This window comes from Lithobates pipiens, unplaced genomic scaffold (assembly GCF_037356315.1).
Source record: "Lithobates pipiens isolate NorthernLeopardFrog02 unplaced genomic scaffold, aLitPip1_a1.2 Scaffold_16, whole genome shotgun sequence".
Taxonomy (NCBI): Eukaryota; Metazoa; Chordata; class Amphibia; order Anura; family Ranidae; genus Lithobates; species Lithobates pipiens.
In genome coordinates, this window is record NW_027507748.1 from 5,827,550 (window position 1) to 5,846,011 (window position 18,462).

Sequence of the window (18,462 nt, forward strand, 5' to 3'; positions counted from 1 at the left end):
GAAAGATCCGTCCCTGGTGGAGAATTGGTGCCCTATCGCCCTTCTCTCCACAGATAGAAAGATCCTGGCGAAGATACTGTTTGTGCGTATGTCTGCAGTCGCGGGCAAGCTACTGTCTGTTTCCCAGCACTGCACGGTTCCTGGCCACAGCACCTTTAGTGCTGTCCTCAACGTCCGGGGAGACTGTGGAAAGGTGCAGGGCAACGGGTGACGGGCGGTATCTGTTGGCATTAGTCCAGGCGAAAGCTTTTGACCGGGTGAACCATGAGTATCCCTGGCTTCTCTTCTAGATATACGGTCTGCCTGATCAATTCATCGATTGGCTCAGAGTTTTGTACAGGGGGGCTGAAAGCTTCCCTCTTGTCAATGGTTGGGTGGGTCCTGCCTTTCCGGTGGACTCTGGTGTTAGGCAGGGCTTCCCGCTGAGTCCCCTGCTCTACGTCTTTGCGGTTGACCCCTTCGTAAGGAGGCTAGACTGCAGACACCTGAGGGGGGTCCAGGCAGAGCCCTGCAGTGACCCGGATAAGGCGGTAAGGGTGGTGGCCTGTGCGGACGACGTCTCGGTAGTAGTGGCTAGCCGAAAGGAGGCCCAGTTTGTGGAAACACAGATTGGAGATTACTCCGAGGCGTCCGGTTCGCTGGTCAACTGGACTAAGAGTGAAGTTCTCTGGTTGGGGAGGGAGGGTGAGCAGTTTGCCCTCCCGGACGTGTTCCCCACGCCCCGGCCAGAAATTAGAATTCTGGGCATTCTTTTTGGCCAGGTTGACTATCCCAAACTAAATTGGGAGCGCAGGCTGGTGAGTGCCATCCAAAAGGTTAATGCCTGGAAAGGCTGGAAGCTGTCACTGAGGGAAAGGGTGAGTCTGGTCAAAACCTATTTGCTTCCCGAATTCCTCTTTGTCAGCTACGTTTGTCTTCTGCCAAGATCGCTCTATGCGCGGATCTGCGGTGTGTTCTTTCTGTTTTTGTGGGAAACAGGCTGAATCTGATAAAGAGGGAGGTCACGTACCGACAGAGGAGGCAGGGTGGGTTGGACATGATTAATCCCATGGTTTTCTTTACCGTGGTGTTTCTTAAGTTCAACCTACAATCCATTTTTCAGGGCGAACCCTCCCTGTGGGAACGCTCATGTAAGAACTGGTTTCTGGTTTTCCTGATTGGGTGGGAGGGGGGTGGTCGCCCCGGTGATCTACGGAGATCCCATGGGTACCTCCCCACCTATGTTCCAACTGCCATAAGGGTACCGAGGCGGTGGAGAATAACGGCCCTGGAGGTGGGCTCGTTGGGTCGGAGCGAGCTATACCAGCGGGTCATGACCTCTGACTTTTTGAGACCACTAGCCTTAAGGGATTGTCCGGACAGGGTTCTCAGGGAGGGATTAGCCCTTCTGAATTCTAAGAGAATTCCGGCCAAGTTCTGGGATCTTGCATGGAGGGCGTTCCATGGACGGCTCTATGTGAGGTCGAACTTAAAGTACCGGAGTCTTGAGGACAGGGGCTATCCTCGTCCCGAGTGTGGAGGGGCACTGGAGACCATTGACCACTTTTTGGTTGAGTGACCTTTCAACTTGTAGGTTCTGGGGGAGGTTGGGGATGCCATTGGCTATCCCCGTCTCCGGGCCCTTACCTTATCTGAGAGGGTGTACGGCGACTTAAGGGTCCGGAGGGGTCATGAGTTATCGTCACTGTTTTTAGTTAGTACAGTTTGCCTTTATTACACCTGGCACGCGCGGTGCTTATTGTCCACTAGGGGCAAGTTCCTGCCCGTGCATGAGGTGGCGGGTGATATTTTTCGGGAATTGGTGAAGGTGAGGTATCTTGAGGGAGAAAGAACGGGCAGGCAAAGGTGTGCCAGATTGTGGAGAGGCTTTTCTTTCCGGCCACCTTGATGATCCTCCCCCTTCTTTTTCCCTAGGTGGTGGGTCTGTCTGTTCTGTCCCTCACGTTTATTTTTTTGGGCAATCTAATTTTAAAAGCATGGTAGGCACTGATGGTTTTGTTACGTTCCTGTCTATAAAGGGTGTGTAGTGTATATAGATAGTTTTTTTTTATTGTAGATAAACTGTTCTAATCCGAGTGACTTTTCTTTTAGGCTGGTGAAGAAAGCATGTTTTTTTTTCTATTTTATTAAGTCTGTTTAAGTTGGTTTTCCTTTCTTCTTTTCAAGAATGAGTATTTATGTCTTTGTTTTGTAAATACAACTGGCAGCAGTTTTTTTTTAAAATAAAAACCTCCACCTATATAGCTAACTATCTTGCTCTTTTTAAATAGAGCTTGCAGTCAGTTGTAGGAGATTGTGCGTGCTGTCTGCGTGCCCTGAACCCAATATACACCGTTATATCCACCTACATAGCTCTTCTCTAATTGAGCCACCTGCCATCTACGGGAGTTAGTGGATGTTGTGTGTGCCTCCAGCACAATATACACTACCCAATTGCTGGTTTTCCCATCTCCCTTTTGGCCATTACCATGTTTGGAATGCCAGCAAGGAGAGGCAGACAGGCGTGAGCCGATAAAAGAGGGCAAGCAGGCTCTGTGTCTAGAGACAACAGTGCTGGTCGTGGACGGGGTGCATCGTCATCATCAGCACGTGGCCATGGGACATGCTTGTCCTTTTCGGCAGCTGGACATGTTGAGCCGCAACATGCCAATGACTTGGTAGAGTGGATGACCAAGCCCTCTTCATCCTCCTCATCCTCTCTCACCCAGGCTCAGGGTACTAGCAAAGCAGCTGCCAACGCATCGTCTTCCCTCCTCTCAATGTCATCATCAGTGACTCCTTCCCTAGACCCACCACGTCCTCCTGAGGAGTCTCCTGAACTCTTTGAGCACAGTGTTGGGTACATGCTCCAGGAGGATGCCCAGTGTTTTGTAGCCTCTGATGATGACACTCAGCTAGAGGAAGGCAGTAGCATGAATGCAGAGAGAGGGGATGCTCAAGAAGGACAGCAATCTGGCAGTCATGTTCCACAAGCTGCAGCATACTGCCAGGTTTGCTCCAGCGATGAAGAGGGAGGGGATGATGAGGGCACTGACTCCACGCAGGTGCCTGGTAGGAGAGAGGAGGAGGAGGAGGCACATGTCCAACGAGGCAGGATGCCCTCCGGGGGCCAGCTTAAGGGCAGCACACCGACTGAATCACACCGCAGAGCTCTGCCTGTGCAGGGCGCTGCCTCTGTGTGTTATTCTAAAAGTTCTTTGGTGTGGGCCTTTTTTGAGAGGAGTGCATCAGATCACACCGCTGCTATTTGCAACATATGTCTCAAGCGTATCTCGCGTGGCCAAAATATCAGCCGCTTGGGCACCACATGCTTGACCAGACATATGTTGACCTGCCATGCAGCTCATTGGCAAGCGTACCTCAAAGACCCACACTAAAGAATAAAGCGGACCTCTTCTTGCTCCTCATCAGCTGGGATCTCCAACCCCACTAGACCTTCAGTCCTCTCTGAAACCTGCTCTGAGAGGAATGAAGGTGTAGAATTAGGTATGTTACAGCCAAGTGCTTCCGGGCACTCTGCTAGCAGTACACCCACGTCCGATTATAGGAGGCAAATGTCCCTGCCCCAGCTGCTGGACCGGCGAAAGAAGTTCACTCCCAGCCATCCACATGCCCAGTGGTTGAATGCTAACTTGGCTAAATTGCTAGCACTTCAACTGCTGCCTTTTCAGTTGGTAGACTCGGCCCCCTTCCGTGAGTTTGTACAATGTGCGGTTCCTTAGTGGCAGGTCCCAAAATGCCACTTTTTTTCACGGAAGGCGATTCCGGCTCTCTACCGGCATGTGGAAGGCAAAGTAATTGCCTCGCTGAACAGGGTGGTCGGCGGTAAGGTACATATTACTGCTGACTCATGGTCCAGCAGGCATGGACAGGGACGTTACCTGTCTTTCACGACCCATTGGGTCACTCTTCTGGCACCTGGGAAGGATGCAGGACAAGGTGCAGTAGTGTTGGAGGTAGTTCCGCCACCACGCCTCCAAAATGCTACTATTGGTTGTGACACACCTCTCTCCTCCACCCCCTCCTCTTCTTCTTCCTCCATGGCCTCTTCTAGTGCTCTGTCCTCAGAACCAGCGGTGCTCCGTAGGCGTTCCAGGGGCTACGCAAGTAAGCAGGCAAAACGATGCCATGCCGGGCTTGCGCTGGTTTGTTTGGGGGACAGGAGCCACACTGGGGCGGATGTTTTGTCAGTTCTGCAGGGGCAGGCCGAGAGGTGGTTGACGCCACGCCAGCTTAAGCCAGGAATGGTGGTTTGCGACAATGGCACCAACCTCCTCTCCGCCCTCCGACAGGGACAATTGACCCATGTGCCCTGTGTGGCTCACGTCCTTAACCTGGTGGTGCAGCGGTTCTTGGGCAGGTACCCCGGCTTACAGGATGTCCTGAAGTAGGCCAGGAAAGTGTGCATTTTCGCCGAGCCTGTGCTTGGCTGGCTGAGCTCCAAAAGGAGTTGAACCTTCCCAAGAACCACCTTATATGTGACATGCCCACCAGGTGGATCTCAACATTGGCCATGCTGCATCGGCTGCACACGCAGCAGAGGGCCATCAATGAGTACCTGTGCGACTACGGCACCAGGACAGGGTCAGGGGAGCTTGGTTTTTTCTCACCACGCCAGTGGGGCATGATCAGGGATGCATGCACTGTCCTGTCACCATTTGAGGAGGCCACAAGGATGGTGAGCAGTGACAGTGCATGCATCAGTGACACTGTACCTCTTGTCCACCTCTTGGAGCATACGGTTCGTGGAATAATGGACAGGGCACTTGAGGCAGAACAGAGGCAGGAAGAGGAGGACTTCCTTGCCTCTCAAGGCCCCCTTTATCCAGACAGTGTTCCTGCTGTGCCACCCATCACACAGGAAGAGGAGGAGGAGGAGGATGATTGAGTCAGAATGGAGGTGGAGGCTGGCACTCAGCATCAGCAGCATCAGCAATCTTGTAGGGATGATTTACAGTCCCAAGAAACCCGTGGACTTGTACGTGGCTGGGAGGAGGTAGCTGCGGATCATGTTGTCCTTAGTGACCCAGAGGACTCCGGACCGAATGCCTCAGCTAACCTACGCTGCATGGCCTCCCTGATCCTGCAAAGCCTGCGGAAGGATCCTCATATTCTTCGGATCAAGGAGAGGGACCATAACTGGCTGGCCACTCTCCTTGATCCACGGTACAAGGGTAAGGTTGCCAACCTTATCTTGCCGTCGCAGAGGGAGCAGAGGATGAGACATCTCCGGGAGGCCTTGCAGAAAGGTCTGTGCAACGCGTTCCCAGAGACTGGGAGGTTACAAACTCCTGGTCCTGGACAACGTGTTGCTGAGGCATCGGTCCGAAGGAGCGGTGGAGAAGGTGGTCGTCTGACCGATGCTTTCAGACAATTTTTTAGTCCGCAGCCCCAAGGTATGATCGGTTCCAGCAACCATCGCCAATGTCTGATTTACATGGTGCAGGAATACCTAGGGGCAAGGTCAGACTTGGACACCTTTCCCACTGAAAATCCTCTGGCTTACTGGGTCTTGAGGATGGATCACTGGCCAGAGCTTGCACAGTATGCAATTGAGCTACTGGCCTGTCCTGCATCCAGCGTTCTTTCGGAATGCACCTTCAGTGCTGCTGTTGGCTTTGTTACCGATCACAGGTTGCGCCTGTCCACCGACTCAGTTGATCGACTGACATTCATCAAGATGAATCAGTCTTGGATCACCCACAGCTACCAAGCACCTGAAGCTGATGTAACCGAATAATTTTTTCAGAAATATCACATCCCTTCAAGACTGCCTATGCTGATGCTGAGTGACTGTCCTGTTATGTTGATTGTCTATCCTCTTCCTCCTCCGCTGATATGTTGGAAGAACATTTTTGGTTCGGGGTGTTGTCACCAGCCCAATTTTTCTGCCCGTTTAACAGGGGCGTTTAATTACAATTTTTGATGCAATGCTTTGCAGCAGGGCTCATGCCTGCACTACAACTAGAGTATATGGGAGAGGTTGCAGTGTCGTGGCACCAGCACCAGTGCCTAAGGCCCAATTTTTCTGCCCCTGTTTAACAGGGGCGTTTAATTACAATTTTTGATGCAATGCTTTGCAGCAGGGCTCATTCCTGCACTACAACTAGAGTATATGGGAGAGGTTGCAGTGTCGTGGCACCAGAACCAGTGCCTAAGGCCCAATTTTTCAGCCCCTGTTTAACAGGGGCATGCAATTACAATTCTTGATATAATATGTCATAGGTTCCTGTGCCCACCCAGAGTAACTGTGAGGACTTATAGTGTTGTGGCACCAGCACCACAACCACCAAAGGTCAATTTTTCTACCACTGTTCAACAATGGCATGTAATTAAAATTCTTGATATAATCGTTCACAGCAGGGCGCTCCAGCACCCACCAAGAGTCACTTTGAGGGCTTACAATGTTGTGGCAAAACCAACACCTTGTTCTGACATTTCTGCAGAGCATATAGGGCAGGCCTCTACTTTCAAACATCCAACTTACAAACATCTCCTACTTGCAAACCGAAGGAGACAACAGCAAGTGAGATGAAAAAAGACGGACGGCAAAACTAATTATACAGGGGTGATAACCCTTCCCTATGTTTTCCAAAAAGCTTAAAAATTGATTTTTTGACTAGAGCTACACTTTAAAAATGTACCAGTTGAAAATTACAAACAGATTCTACTTAACACAACAAACCTACACAGTCCCTGTCTTGTTTGCACCGCCTGTATACTGCTGTTCTGAGTATATAAGGCCTGGGGACCACACGTATTTCCTTTTTTTAATATGGATATGGGGTTCCCCTTAATATCCGTACAAGACACAAAGGGGCTGGTAATGGGCAGGGAGGGCTACCCATGCCATTTTTCTCAATGATTTTCAACTATATTGCAGGAACCAGATATAACATTAAAACCGCAAGCAGTTTTAAATGACGTTATTTCCGTTAAATGTCATTTTGTGCAGGGACTGTTCTAAACACGGGAAACACGTGGCACTTCACAGGCATACTATAGACACCCCCCCAGGCACAATATTTAAAGGAATATTTCACTTTTTTTTTCACTTTAATCGTCATTAAAATCAGTGCTCCCGCCAAAACGGCCATTTTTAAAAACATTTTAGGCATTGACCCATGTCCCCTGGGGCAGGAGCCAGGTCCCCAAACCCTTTTTAGGACAGTATCTTGCATATTAGCAGTTAAAATTAGCACTTTTCATTTCGAACGTTCGAGTCCCATAGACTTCAATAGGGTTCTAACGTTTGTACGAATTTGGGGTCCGTTTGAAAGTTCTGGTGCGAACCGAACCGGGGGGGTGTTCGGCTCATCCCTACTTGGCACTGACACTGTGTGCCAGAGATACATTCACTTGCCACTGAACATGGCCATATAGCTCTGGGATGCCCTTCTATGAGAAATACCTCCTTCCTGGGACCTTCCATTGTGGTGTTCCAATGGCCACAAATTTTCGAAAGGCTTCCGAGTCCACCAGTTTATATGGCAGTAGTTGGTGGGCTATCAGTTCTGACAAGCCAGCCGTCAACCATTGGGCAAGAGGGTTATCTGGCGTCATAATTTTTTTACGCTCGAACATTTGGCCCACGGAAGCCTGCCTTTTTCCAGAAAAACGTGAGGATGGCATGATGGAAGGTGGAGTGGAGGACAATTGTGAGGAGAGAGGAGAAGGAGAAGTAGAAGATGAGGCTGGACGGTGAGAGCCTGGAGTGTGGCTTTGTGGGTTCCGTTGCTCCCACTGGGCTCGGTGTAGGCAGGTGAGTGTTGGGCTTACTGCGACTTATGCGTTGACTGCAAATGCTGCAGATGGCAACACTATTGTCAGCAGCGGACACGTCAAAAAAAGCCCACACTGCGGAGCCATGTGCCGACATCCTGGGAGCACCAGATGTGACCGTACATGGTCGATGACTCGCTCCTGAAACATTAGCAGTCTGCTTTGTCCCTCCTGTGCAATATAAGTTATTCCTGCTTCTCCTCCCTATCTGCTGGTCCATATCTCCCTCTGAACTCCCCTCCTCTTCCTCTATCCCCACGTGACATCACTAGAGACGTCATCATCAACGTCACCTTCCCCACCGCTATAAGTAGAGATCTCGGAGTAGGCAGCAACACCGGGGACCAACCTCCTCCTTGGGCTGATCTAGGTACTGTCATCAGACTGCTGAGTGGCGGTTGTTGCTACCTCCACTTCCTGATCCAATGCCAAGACTGACTGCGCATCGCAATGTCGTGTGATGGATTGGAAAATAATTCCTGTGACTCAAGCGGAAGGTATATGGTGGTGGTGGTGTTGGTGGTAGTGTCTTTGGGGGTGTACACAGCAGAGAGTGAAGAGGGTGCAAATCGAGAGGATGAGGAGGGTGCAGAAGAGTAAGGCTGAGTGAGCCACTCAACCAAGTCTGGTGCGTCCTTTGACGTAATCGCATGCACCTTCTGCAATTTGCCACTTTGGCTCAAGTCTGTTGCTCCTGCCCTACCCCTACCACCCCTGCGGTAGGGCCTGCCTCTTCCTCTGCCTGTCATTTTTTAAATAACCCTGTGACAAATGTCTCTCGAAGTGCAGTATGTATGTGGAAGAAGGTATATAACACCCCGCTTCAATCTGTGGTTTGTGGGGGCCACTGGTCTATCACACCAGTTATAATACTTTTTTCTAATTGCGTTTGTCACTCTTTGTAGTATTGCTGCAGAACCGCTCAGCAGTCACAATGCTGCACAGTGGAAATTCACTATACTATGCTTTCTATATGTGCAAGTATTTTATACGTGTATTACACCACTATATACTGCACACCAAATAGTACACCTATACCAGTCCTTAAAAGGACCTTTGTGGACCTAATAGTAGCTAGTGATTTGCACACTGTCCCGGCTCCAAAAACCAAACTGTCCCTCCCTACACTGAGAAACGACAGCTGCAGAATTAGTCAGCAGCACTGCATGCAGTGTACTATAATATGCTTTCTATATTTGAAAGAAAGTATATTATACGTGTACAAACCTATATACTGTACACCTATAAAAGGACCGTTTTGGGAACCTAGTAGCTAGTGATTTGCAGACTGTCCCTGCTCAGAACACCAAACTGTCCCTCAGTCCCTACACTGATAACAGACAGCTGCAGAATCGGGCAGCATCGGCAGCACAGCAGTCAGCAGTGCACCATAATATACTTTGTATATTTGAAAGAAAGTATATTATACGTGTACAACCCTATATACTGTACACCTATACCAGTCTTTAAAAGGACCTTTGTGGACCTAATAGTAATAGCTAGTGATTAAACTGACTGTGCCTGCTCCACACAGCGTCCTGTCCCTACACTGACAAAAGACAGCTACAGAATCGGTCAGCAGTGCACTCAGCAATCACCAGCACAGCAGTCAGTAGCAGTGCACCAGAACCCTATATACTGTACACCTATACCAGTCCTTAAAAGGACTTTTGTGGACCTAATAGCTAGTGATTTGTGTCACTACAGTCTCTCCCTGCTCCACACAGCAACCTCTCCCTACACTGACAAAAGACAGAATGTAAAATGGCCGCCAGATCAGGTCTATTAATAAGGTAGGGGGAATGTCCAATTGTCCATGTGCTAAAATATCTCAATTGGCTGTCCTGTACCCCATGATGGATGTGTCATGGGTCAAAGTTCTTCACAATGTAAACAAATATGGCCGCCGCGAACAGCGCCAGAAATCCGCCGGTTTGGCGAATCGCGAACGAGCAAAGTTCACCGTAAACCAACCGCCGGGCGAACCGCAAGGCCATCTCTATACAGGATGTCTCCAGTTTACAAGCCGAGCTCAATGCTCTGTCTAATTGGGGGACTATGTGGCAGATGAGGTTTAATGTTGAATAATGTAAAGTTCTGCACTTGGGGGCTACGAATATGCATGATACATACTAGGGGGAGTACAACTGGGGGATCCATAATGGAGAAGGATCTGGGGGGATCCATAGCGGAGAAGGATCTGGGGGGATCCATAGCGGAGAAGGATCTGGGGGACCCATAGTGGAGAAGGATATGGGGGGATCCATAGTGGAGAAGGATCTGGGGGGATCCATAGTGGAGAAGGATCTGGGGGATCCATAGTGGAGAAGGATCTGGGGGAGCCATAGTGGAGAAGGATCTGGGGGATCCATAGTGGAGAAGGATCTGGGGGGATCCATAGTGGAGAAGGATCTGGGGGGATCCATAGAGGAGAAGGATCTGGGGGATCCATAGTGGAGAAGGATCTGGGGGAGCCATAGTGGAGAAGGATCTGGGGGATCCATAGTGGAGAAGGATCTGGGGGGATCCATAGTGGAGAAGGATCTGGGGGGATCCATAGTGGAGAAGGATCTGGGGGGATCCATAGAGGAGAAGGATATGGGGGGATCCATAGTGGAGAAGGATCTGGGGGGATCCATAGTGGAGAAGGATCTGGGGGATCCATAGTGGAGAAGGATCTGGGGGAGCCATAGTGGAGAAGGATCTGGGGGATCCATAGTGGAGAAGGATCTGGGGGGATCCATAGTGGAGAAGGATCTGGGGTGATCCATAGTGGAGAAGGATCTGGGGTGATCCATAGTGGAGAAGGATCTGGGGGGATCCATAGTGGCGAAGGATCTGGGGGGATCCATAGTGGAGAAGGATCTGGGGGGATCCATAGTGGAGAAGGATCTGGGGATCCATAGTGGATAAGGATCTGGGGGGATCCATAGTGGAGAAGGATCTGGGGGATCCATAGTGGAGAAGGATCTGCGGGATCCATAGTAGAGAAGGATCTGGGGGATCCAAAGTGGAGAAGGATCTGGGGGGATCCATAGTGGAGAAGGATCTGGGGGTTCTGGTAGATCATAAGCTCAATAATAACATGCAATGCCAAGCTGCAGTTCTTGTATTAGAGAGGTATGGACTCCAGAGAGAGAGACATCATCTGTACAAATCATTAGTAAGACCTCATCTGGAATATGCCGTGTTTTGTTGCACTAGAGATATCAAATATGAGCAAGTCTGTATTATATGTGGGACGAGGGGGGAGGGGTTAAAATTGTCAAGGAGTGGGACACAATTAAGACAATATGGCAGCAGTAAGTCAGTAAAAAGTTCTTCAATAAATGAATGACTCCTGATGTGAGTTCAATTGATGGGAAAAAATGGAATCTGTAGCCTGGGTGTATAACCACAGGGAAATGGAAGTGGCTCAGACAGGAGGCGGCACGCTGAAGGGTAGAAACACCTTTAGGAGAAATATAAAAACAGAGAACAAGCAGCGCCACCCTGAGTGCAGTCGTATAACACAAGCTTTTAATTGTAGTAGAAAATGCACTCACTGTGTAAGATGTAAGCAGGCACATCATAAGAGAAATCCAAATGGACAACAGGATGGACAGCGGGGCTTCAGAGGAGACCATCCTCTCAGGCTGTGTACACTTTGTTTGGCGGCACCGGTTGATTTCACCGGCGCCGCGTTTGGAACAAGCGTGACGAAGGAACACGCATATTCCGAACACGTGCACGCCACTAGCATCATCTGACCGTGACCCGGAACTCTGTGGACTGATGCTTATTTTGACCTGGGACACTGGAAACCGCCGGCAGGTCAGGAGAAAGCAGACGGCCTCTTATCACATGACTGGAGGATGAAGGCCGGCTGCCCTCATTTCTCCTCCTCGGTGTCACCCCATCTTCAGAAGCTTCAGCCAGAGTGCAGTGGTCACCTGTAGGGATGGCCAAACTGTTCGCCCGGCGGTCGGTTTGCTGCGAATTACGGCTGTTCGCGGTCCGCCCGTTCGGCGGACTATTGCTGCTGTTCGCCCGGCGGACTTACGTGTTTACTTTGAAAAAGAACTTTGACCTGATGACACATCCATCATGGGGTACAGGACAGCCAATTGAGACATTACAGCACATGGACACTTGGACATTCCCCCTAACTTATAAATAGACCCGATCCGGCGGCCATTTTACATTCTTTTTACTGTAACTATAGGGAGAGGTTGCTGTGTGGAGCAGGGAGAGACTGCAGTGAACCAAATCGCTAGCTATTAGGTCCACAAAAGTTCTTTTAAGGACTGCTATGGTATAGGTGTAGTTCAGGATATAGGTTTGAGGCACTGCTATTCAAGTCATTGTTGCTGCAGATTGTCTTTTGTCAGGGCTGAGAGAGGGACAGATAGGATGCTGTGTGTTGCAGAGAGGGACAGTCAGTTTAATCATTAGCTGTTACAATTAGGTCCACAAAAGTCCTTTTCAGGACTGGTATGGTGTAGTAGTACAGGATATAGTTTTGAGTGCTATTCAAGTTATTGTTCCAGCAGCCTGTGTTTTGTCAGTTTAAATAGGGACAGGCAGGAAGCTGTGTGTGGCAGTGAGGGACAGTCAGTTTAATCAGTAGCTGTTACTATTAAGTCCACAAAGGTCCTTTTCAGGACTGGTATGGTAATAGGCTTGTACACGTATAATATTCTTTCTTCCAAATATAGAAAGAATATTATACTTGACTGCTTTCTGCTGCAGTAGTCCTTTATGAGTATAGGGACTGAGGTACAGTCTGCTAATCACAACCTACTAGTTCCACAAAGGTCCTTCTAAGGACTGGTAAGGTATAGTGTACTAGAATATATAGGGTTGAGTGAGGTACAGTCTGCTAATCCTTAAGGACTGGTATAGGTCCACAATATATAGGGTTGAGGTGCACTACTGCTGACTGCTGCCCTATTCTGCAGCAGTCCTTTATCAGTATAGGGACTGAGGTACAGTCTGCTAATCACAACCTACTAGTTCCACAAAGGTCCTTCTAAGCACTGGTAAGGTATAGTGTACTACAGTATATGGGGTTGCGAGAGGTACAGTCTGCTAATCACAACCTACTAGTTCCACAAAGGTTCTTCTAAGGACTGGTAAGGTATAGCATACAAGAGTATATAAGGTTGAGTGAGGTACAGTCTGCTAATCCTTAAGGACTGGTATAGGTCCACAATATATAGGGTTGAGGTGCACTACTGCTGACTGCTGCCCTTCTGCTGCAGTAGTCCTTTATCAGTATAGGGACTGAGGTACAGTCTGCTAATCACAACCTACTAGTTCCACAAAGGTCCTTCTAAGGACTGGTAAGGTATAGCGTACTACAGTATATAGGGTTGAGTGAGGTACAGTCTGCTAATCACAACCTACTAGTTCCACAAAGGTCCTTAAGGACTGGTATAGGTGTACTATTTGGTGTGCAGTATATAGTTGTGTAATACACGTATAAAATACTTGCACATATAGAAAGCATAGTATAGTGCTTTTCCACTGTCCAGCATTGTGACTGCTGAGCGGTTCTGCAGCGATACTACAAAGAGTGACAAACGCAATCCAAAAAAAAAAGTATTGTAACTGGTGTGATAGACCAGTGGCCCCCAAAAACAATAGATTGAAGCGGGGTGTTATATACCTTTTTCCACATACATACTGAACTTCTGTAGAGAGTTTTGTCACAGGGTCATTTAAAAAATGACAGGCAGAGGAAGAGGCAGGCCCTTCCGCAGGGGTGGTAGGGGTAGGGCAGGAGCAACAGGCTTGAGCCAAAGTGGGAAATTGCAGAAGGTGCGTGCGATTACGTCAAAGGAAGCACCAGAATTGGTTGAGTGGCTCACTCAGCCTTACTCTGCTGCACCCTCTGCTGTGCATATTATGAGGGGCTCCCACCATCCCTGTGCTATGCTGACTTCCTCCTGGGGCTGCTTACGGTGCAGGTGTCAGTGCTGTATATCACGGTGCTGGTGCTGGTGATCATCTCTTGCACCCTCTTCTTTGCCTACCCTGACCTTCCCTCGCCTCCATTGTCTCAAGAGTCCTGAATTGTCAGAATTTCACATATAAAAAAAGAATGCTTGTAGTTGTCGATCCCAGATTCACCTCATACATGTGTTATGTCATTGGCCATGTGGTGGGACTATGTGTGCACAGCTAGTAATTATTTTGTGGCTGCAAATATGACCTGTAGGTTTGTAAAGTTCACCATCCCTGTGCTGTGATGACTTCCTCCTGGGGCTGCTTATTATGAGGGGCTCCCACCATCCCTGTGCTATGCTCATTATGAGGGGCTCCCACCATCCCTGTGCTGTCCTGATTTCCTCCTGGGGCTGCTTATTATGAGGGGCTCCCACCATCCCTGTGCTGTGCTGACTTCCTCCTGGGGCTGTACCTCTGCTGTGCATATTATGAGGGGCTCCCACCATCCCTGTGCTATGCTCATTATGAGGGGCTCCCACCATCCCTGTGCTGTGCTGACTTCCTCCTGGGGCTGCTTATTACGAGGGGCTCCCACCATCCCTGTGCTGTGCTCATTATGAGGGGCTCCCACCATCCCTGTGCTGTGCTGACTTCCTCCTGGGGCTGCTTATTATGAGGGGCTCCCACCATCCCTGTGCTATGCTCATTATGAGGGGCTCCCACCATCCCTGTGCTGTCCTGATTTCCTCCTTGGGCTGCTTATTATGAGGGGCTCCCACCATCCCTGTGCTGTGCTGACTTCCTCCTGGGGCTGTACCTCTGCTGTGCATATTATGAGGGGCTCCCACCATCCCTGTGCTATGCTCATTATGAGGGGCTCCCACCATCCCTGTGCTGTGCTGACTTCCTCCTGGAGCTGCTTATTACGAGGGGCTCCCACCATCCCTGTGCTGTGCTCATTATGAGGGGCTCCCACCATCCCTGTGCTGTGCTGACTTCCTCCTGGGGCTGTACCTCTGCTGTGCATATTATGGGGGGCTCCCACCATCCCTGTGCTATGCTCATTATGAGGGGCTCCCACCGTCCCTGTGCTATGCTGACTTCCTCCTGAGGCTGTACCTCTGCTGTGCATATTATGAGGGGCTCCCACCATCCCTGTGCTATGCTAATTATGAGGGGCTCCCACCATCCCTGTGCTATGCTTACTTACTCCTGGGGCTGTACCTCTGCTGTGCATATTATGAGGGGCTCCCACCATCCCTGTGCTATGCTCATTATGAGGGGCTCCCACCATCCCTGTGCTATGCTGACTTACTCCTGGGGCTGCTTACGGTGCAGGTGTCAGTGCTCTCTATCACGGTGCTGGTGTCAGATCACTCTATCACGGTGCAGGTGTCATTGCTGTATGTTACGCTGCTGATGTCAGTGCTCTCCATCACGGTGCTGGTGTCAGATCACTCTATCACGGTGCAGGTGTCATTGCTGTATGTCACGCTGCTGGTGATCATCTCCTGCACCCTCTTCTTTGCCTACCCTGACCTTTCCTCTCCTCCATTGCCTTCATGCGCTCCACAGTCCTGAATTGTCAGAATTTCACATATAAAAAAAGAATGCTTGTAGTTGTTGATCCCAGATTCACCTCATACATGTGTTATGTCATTGGCCATGTGGTGGGACTATGTGTGCACAGCTAGTAATTATTTTGTGGCTACAAATATGACCTGTAGGTTTGTAAAGTTCGCCTGCCATTGAAGTCAATGGGGCCCGCCGTGAACGTTACGGTTCGCGAACTATCGGCCGCGTTCGCGGTCCGCGTTCGTGAAACGTCCCATTGGAAGTTCGTCCATCACTAGTCACCTGTGTGAGGACAGGTAGAATGTGGCCACACCCCAGTCCCGCCCACCATCTCCAACCATTTAGGGAGAAGATTCTGTGCTCTGTAATCCTGTCTGCCGGCTTCCACCACCAGGGGGCTCTGGAGCAAATATACTGCAGACTGGGGGACACAACGCACCTTGGGGAGACAGCCACAGGCAGCCCCTGCAGGACTTGAACCCACCCCTCCCCCGCTGACCTAAAGGGTAACGCACCCATGCTGAAGTTATAGGGGCAGAGGACTGCCTGTATCCCCCTATTGCCAGCCCTGAGTCATTGGGAGCTGAATCTGTCAAATTATTAAAGTTATTATTATTATAATATTATTATTATACATGATTTATATAACGCCAACAGTTTATGCAGCACTTTACAATGTATGTGGGGGACAGCACAATTACAGTACAATACAGAAGGGACCAGAGGTCCCGGCTCATAGAGCTTACATTCTAAAGGGAGGGGGTGGTGGTACGAAATGTAATAGATGCGGGAAATGATTTGATGGGGTTGTTAGGTGGGTGTGGGATAGGCTTCCCAGAATAAGTGAGTTTTCAGGGATCTCCTAAAGGTGGACAGATTAGGGCTTATCGGATATACTGGGGCAGGAAGTTCCAGAGGAAGGAAGAGGCTCTGGAGAAGCCCTGAAGGCAAGCATGAGAGGAGGTAAGAAGGGAGCTAGAGAGCAGGAGGTCCCGGGAGGAGCGGAGGGGACAATTTGGGCGATATCTGCAGAGGAGGTTGGAGATGTAGTTGGGGGTGATGTTGTGGATGGCAAAATAAATGTTCTCCATTTGTAAGGCTAATAGCTAATGGATTGGCAAAAAAAAAATGCATGGGGGTTGGGCACTGCCTCTGGGCACATGTACCAACACAAAACTTTTTCATTTTAATGATTGTTTGGCAAGGAGAAGTTAGCTGAATGCTAAAAAGAAGTCCCATAAACTTTCTTATGAAGTGGCCCATCTCCACCATCTAAACAGGCAGTACAGCAAAAGTACATTTAAAAAGGTAAAAAACCTGTTTAAAATGCTGATAATTCCCATTTCTCTGTAAGTTTTCTTTATTCGCATAAAATTCAACAGGAACCCCCAAAATATATATAGCAGACCCTCATCCAGGGGGGACAAGGACAATGAGGGTCTGGTATACACATTTTGGGGGCTCGTTGCATTTTTTGTACAAAAAAAAACTTGTAGGAAAAAGTAAATTGATGTTTTTTTCTATTTATTACTTTTCCTATATAATTATGGCTGCCAATAAGGGGGTGGAGTCAGCTTTCCTGTACAGGGTCTGGGACCCTGCAATTCATCAGGGAACCCGAAGGGCAGAGCGAGGCTTTTTGCATCAGGGCACCACAGAGTAATCTCCAACTTTGCAGCAATAAAATAAAAATTTCCTGAGCCCCATTTGTTCAGCGAGGGGCCGGGGGGCAGAAATGGGACTATTTATTGTTTTTTTTTGAGCACAGGTAGAATAATCCTTGTACTGCGGGTTCTTACAATCAATTAAAGTTAAGCCGCGTACACACGGGCGGACTGTCTGTCCAACTAAGTCCGTCAGACAATCCGACAGACAGTCTGTCCTACTTTTGAATGAACGGACTTGACCACACACGATGAGCAGACAGTCCGTTGAAAGCTTGCGCGATGACGTGTACAGCACGTATGACGGGACTAGAAATACGACATCCAATACACTGCAATGCAACCTTCGGCCGTGTAAATCCTTTCTGAGCATGCGCCATACTTAGTCCGTCCAACTTGCCTACTCACGAGCGGACTGTCCGCTGAAACCAAAGTTGGACGGACAATATTACGGAAATTCCGAAAGACTTAGTCCGCCAGACTGTCCGCTGAAAAAGTCAGCTGAAGCCCACACACAAGCGGACTGTCCGCTGAAACACGTTTCAGCGGACTAAGTTGGACAGACAGTCCGCCCGTGTGTACGCGGCCTTAGACGTTTTTTGACAAGTCCTTTATTAACCACTTCAGCCCTGGAACGATTTTCCCCCTTAATGACCAGGCCATTTTTTGCAATACGGCACTACATCGCTTTAACTGACAATTGCGTGGTCGTGCCTGGCACTAAGGAAGAGGAGCGGAGGAGACACGCTGGAGGAGCTGCTGCGATAAGTCCCCTCTGTCAGAGCCGCACGCGGGGGGGTTCAGTGCTGCCAGAGCCATGCGAGGGGGAAATGGTACTGCCAGAGCTGCACACAGGGGTTGCTTCCAGAGACGTGTGGGGGTTGGGTGATGTCAGAGATGCGAGTGGGGGGGTCGGTGGGCACAGTGGCTGCATATGATGGCACAGGTGGCTGCATTTTATGGGCACAGTGGCTGCATTTTATGGGCACAGTGGCTGCATTTTTCTAAAAAATTTTGAGCACCAGCTTCCACTGTTATAGAATACTGTGCAAATAATGGAAAAGGTCAAGTGTTAATAGTGAAATAAAAGAATAAAGAAAAGAATACTCTATCATCACCTCTTTATAATGTTCTTACATACCTGTGCCTGGACAGAGAAGAGTCCACAGGAGGAGGACACGGAGGGGACACAGGAGGAGGACACGGAGGGGACACAGGAGGAGGACACGGAGGGGACACATCGCTGCAGTCGGGGTCTCTGGTCTGTGTGGATGATGAATGAGAATTTGTAGAAAATAATAAAAGAGGAAGAAGATTCTGCATTGTGTGACTTGCATTTCCTTTTCTTTATCTATACAGTGCCTTGCGAAAGTATTCGTTCCCCTTGAACTTTTCAACCTTTTGCCACATTTCAGGCTTCAAACATAAAGATTGTGAAGAATCACCAACAAGTGGGACACAATTGTGAAGTGGAACGAAATCTTTTGGATTTTTGAAACTTTTTTAACTA

The 18,462-nt window shown here is 49.3% G+C and overlaps 1 protein-coding gene across 3 annotated transcripts in view; it reads right to left on the bottom strand.

The window, feature by feature from the left end:
• LOC143981560 (cell adhesion molecule CEACAM2-like) overlaps positions 1–18,224 on the bottom strand; it is a 74,195-nt gene extending 55,971 nt beyond the window's left edge. For all 3 annotated transcript variants that reach the window (XM_077479507.1, XM_077479508.1, XM_077479506.1), the window contains exon 1: positions 18,094–18,224. In XM_077479507.1, coding sequence (XP_077335633.1) covers positions 18,094–18,193 — 100 coding nt within the window. In that variant the 5' untranslated portion in view covers positions 18,194–18,224. The remainder of the gene's footprint in view (positions 1–18,093) is intronic.
• Between the last annotated feature and the right edge of the window lie 238 nt (positions 18,225–18,462).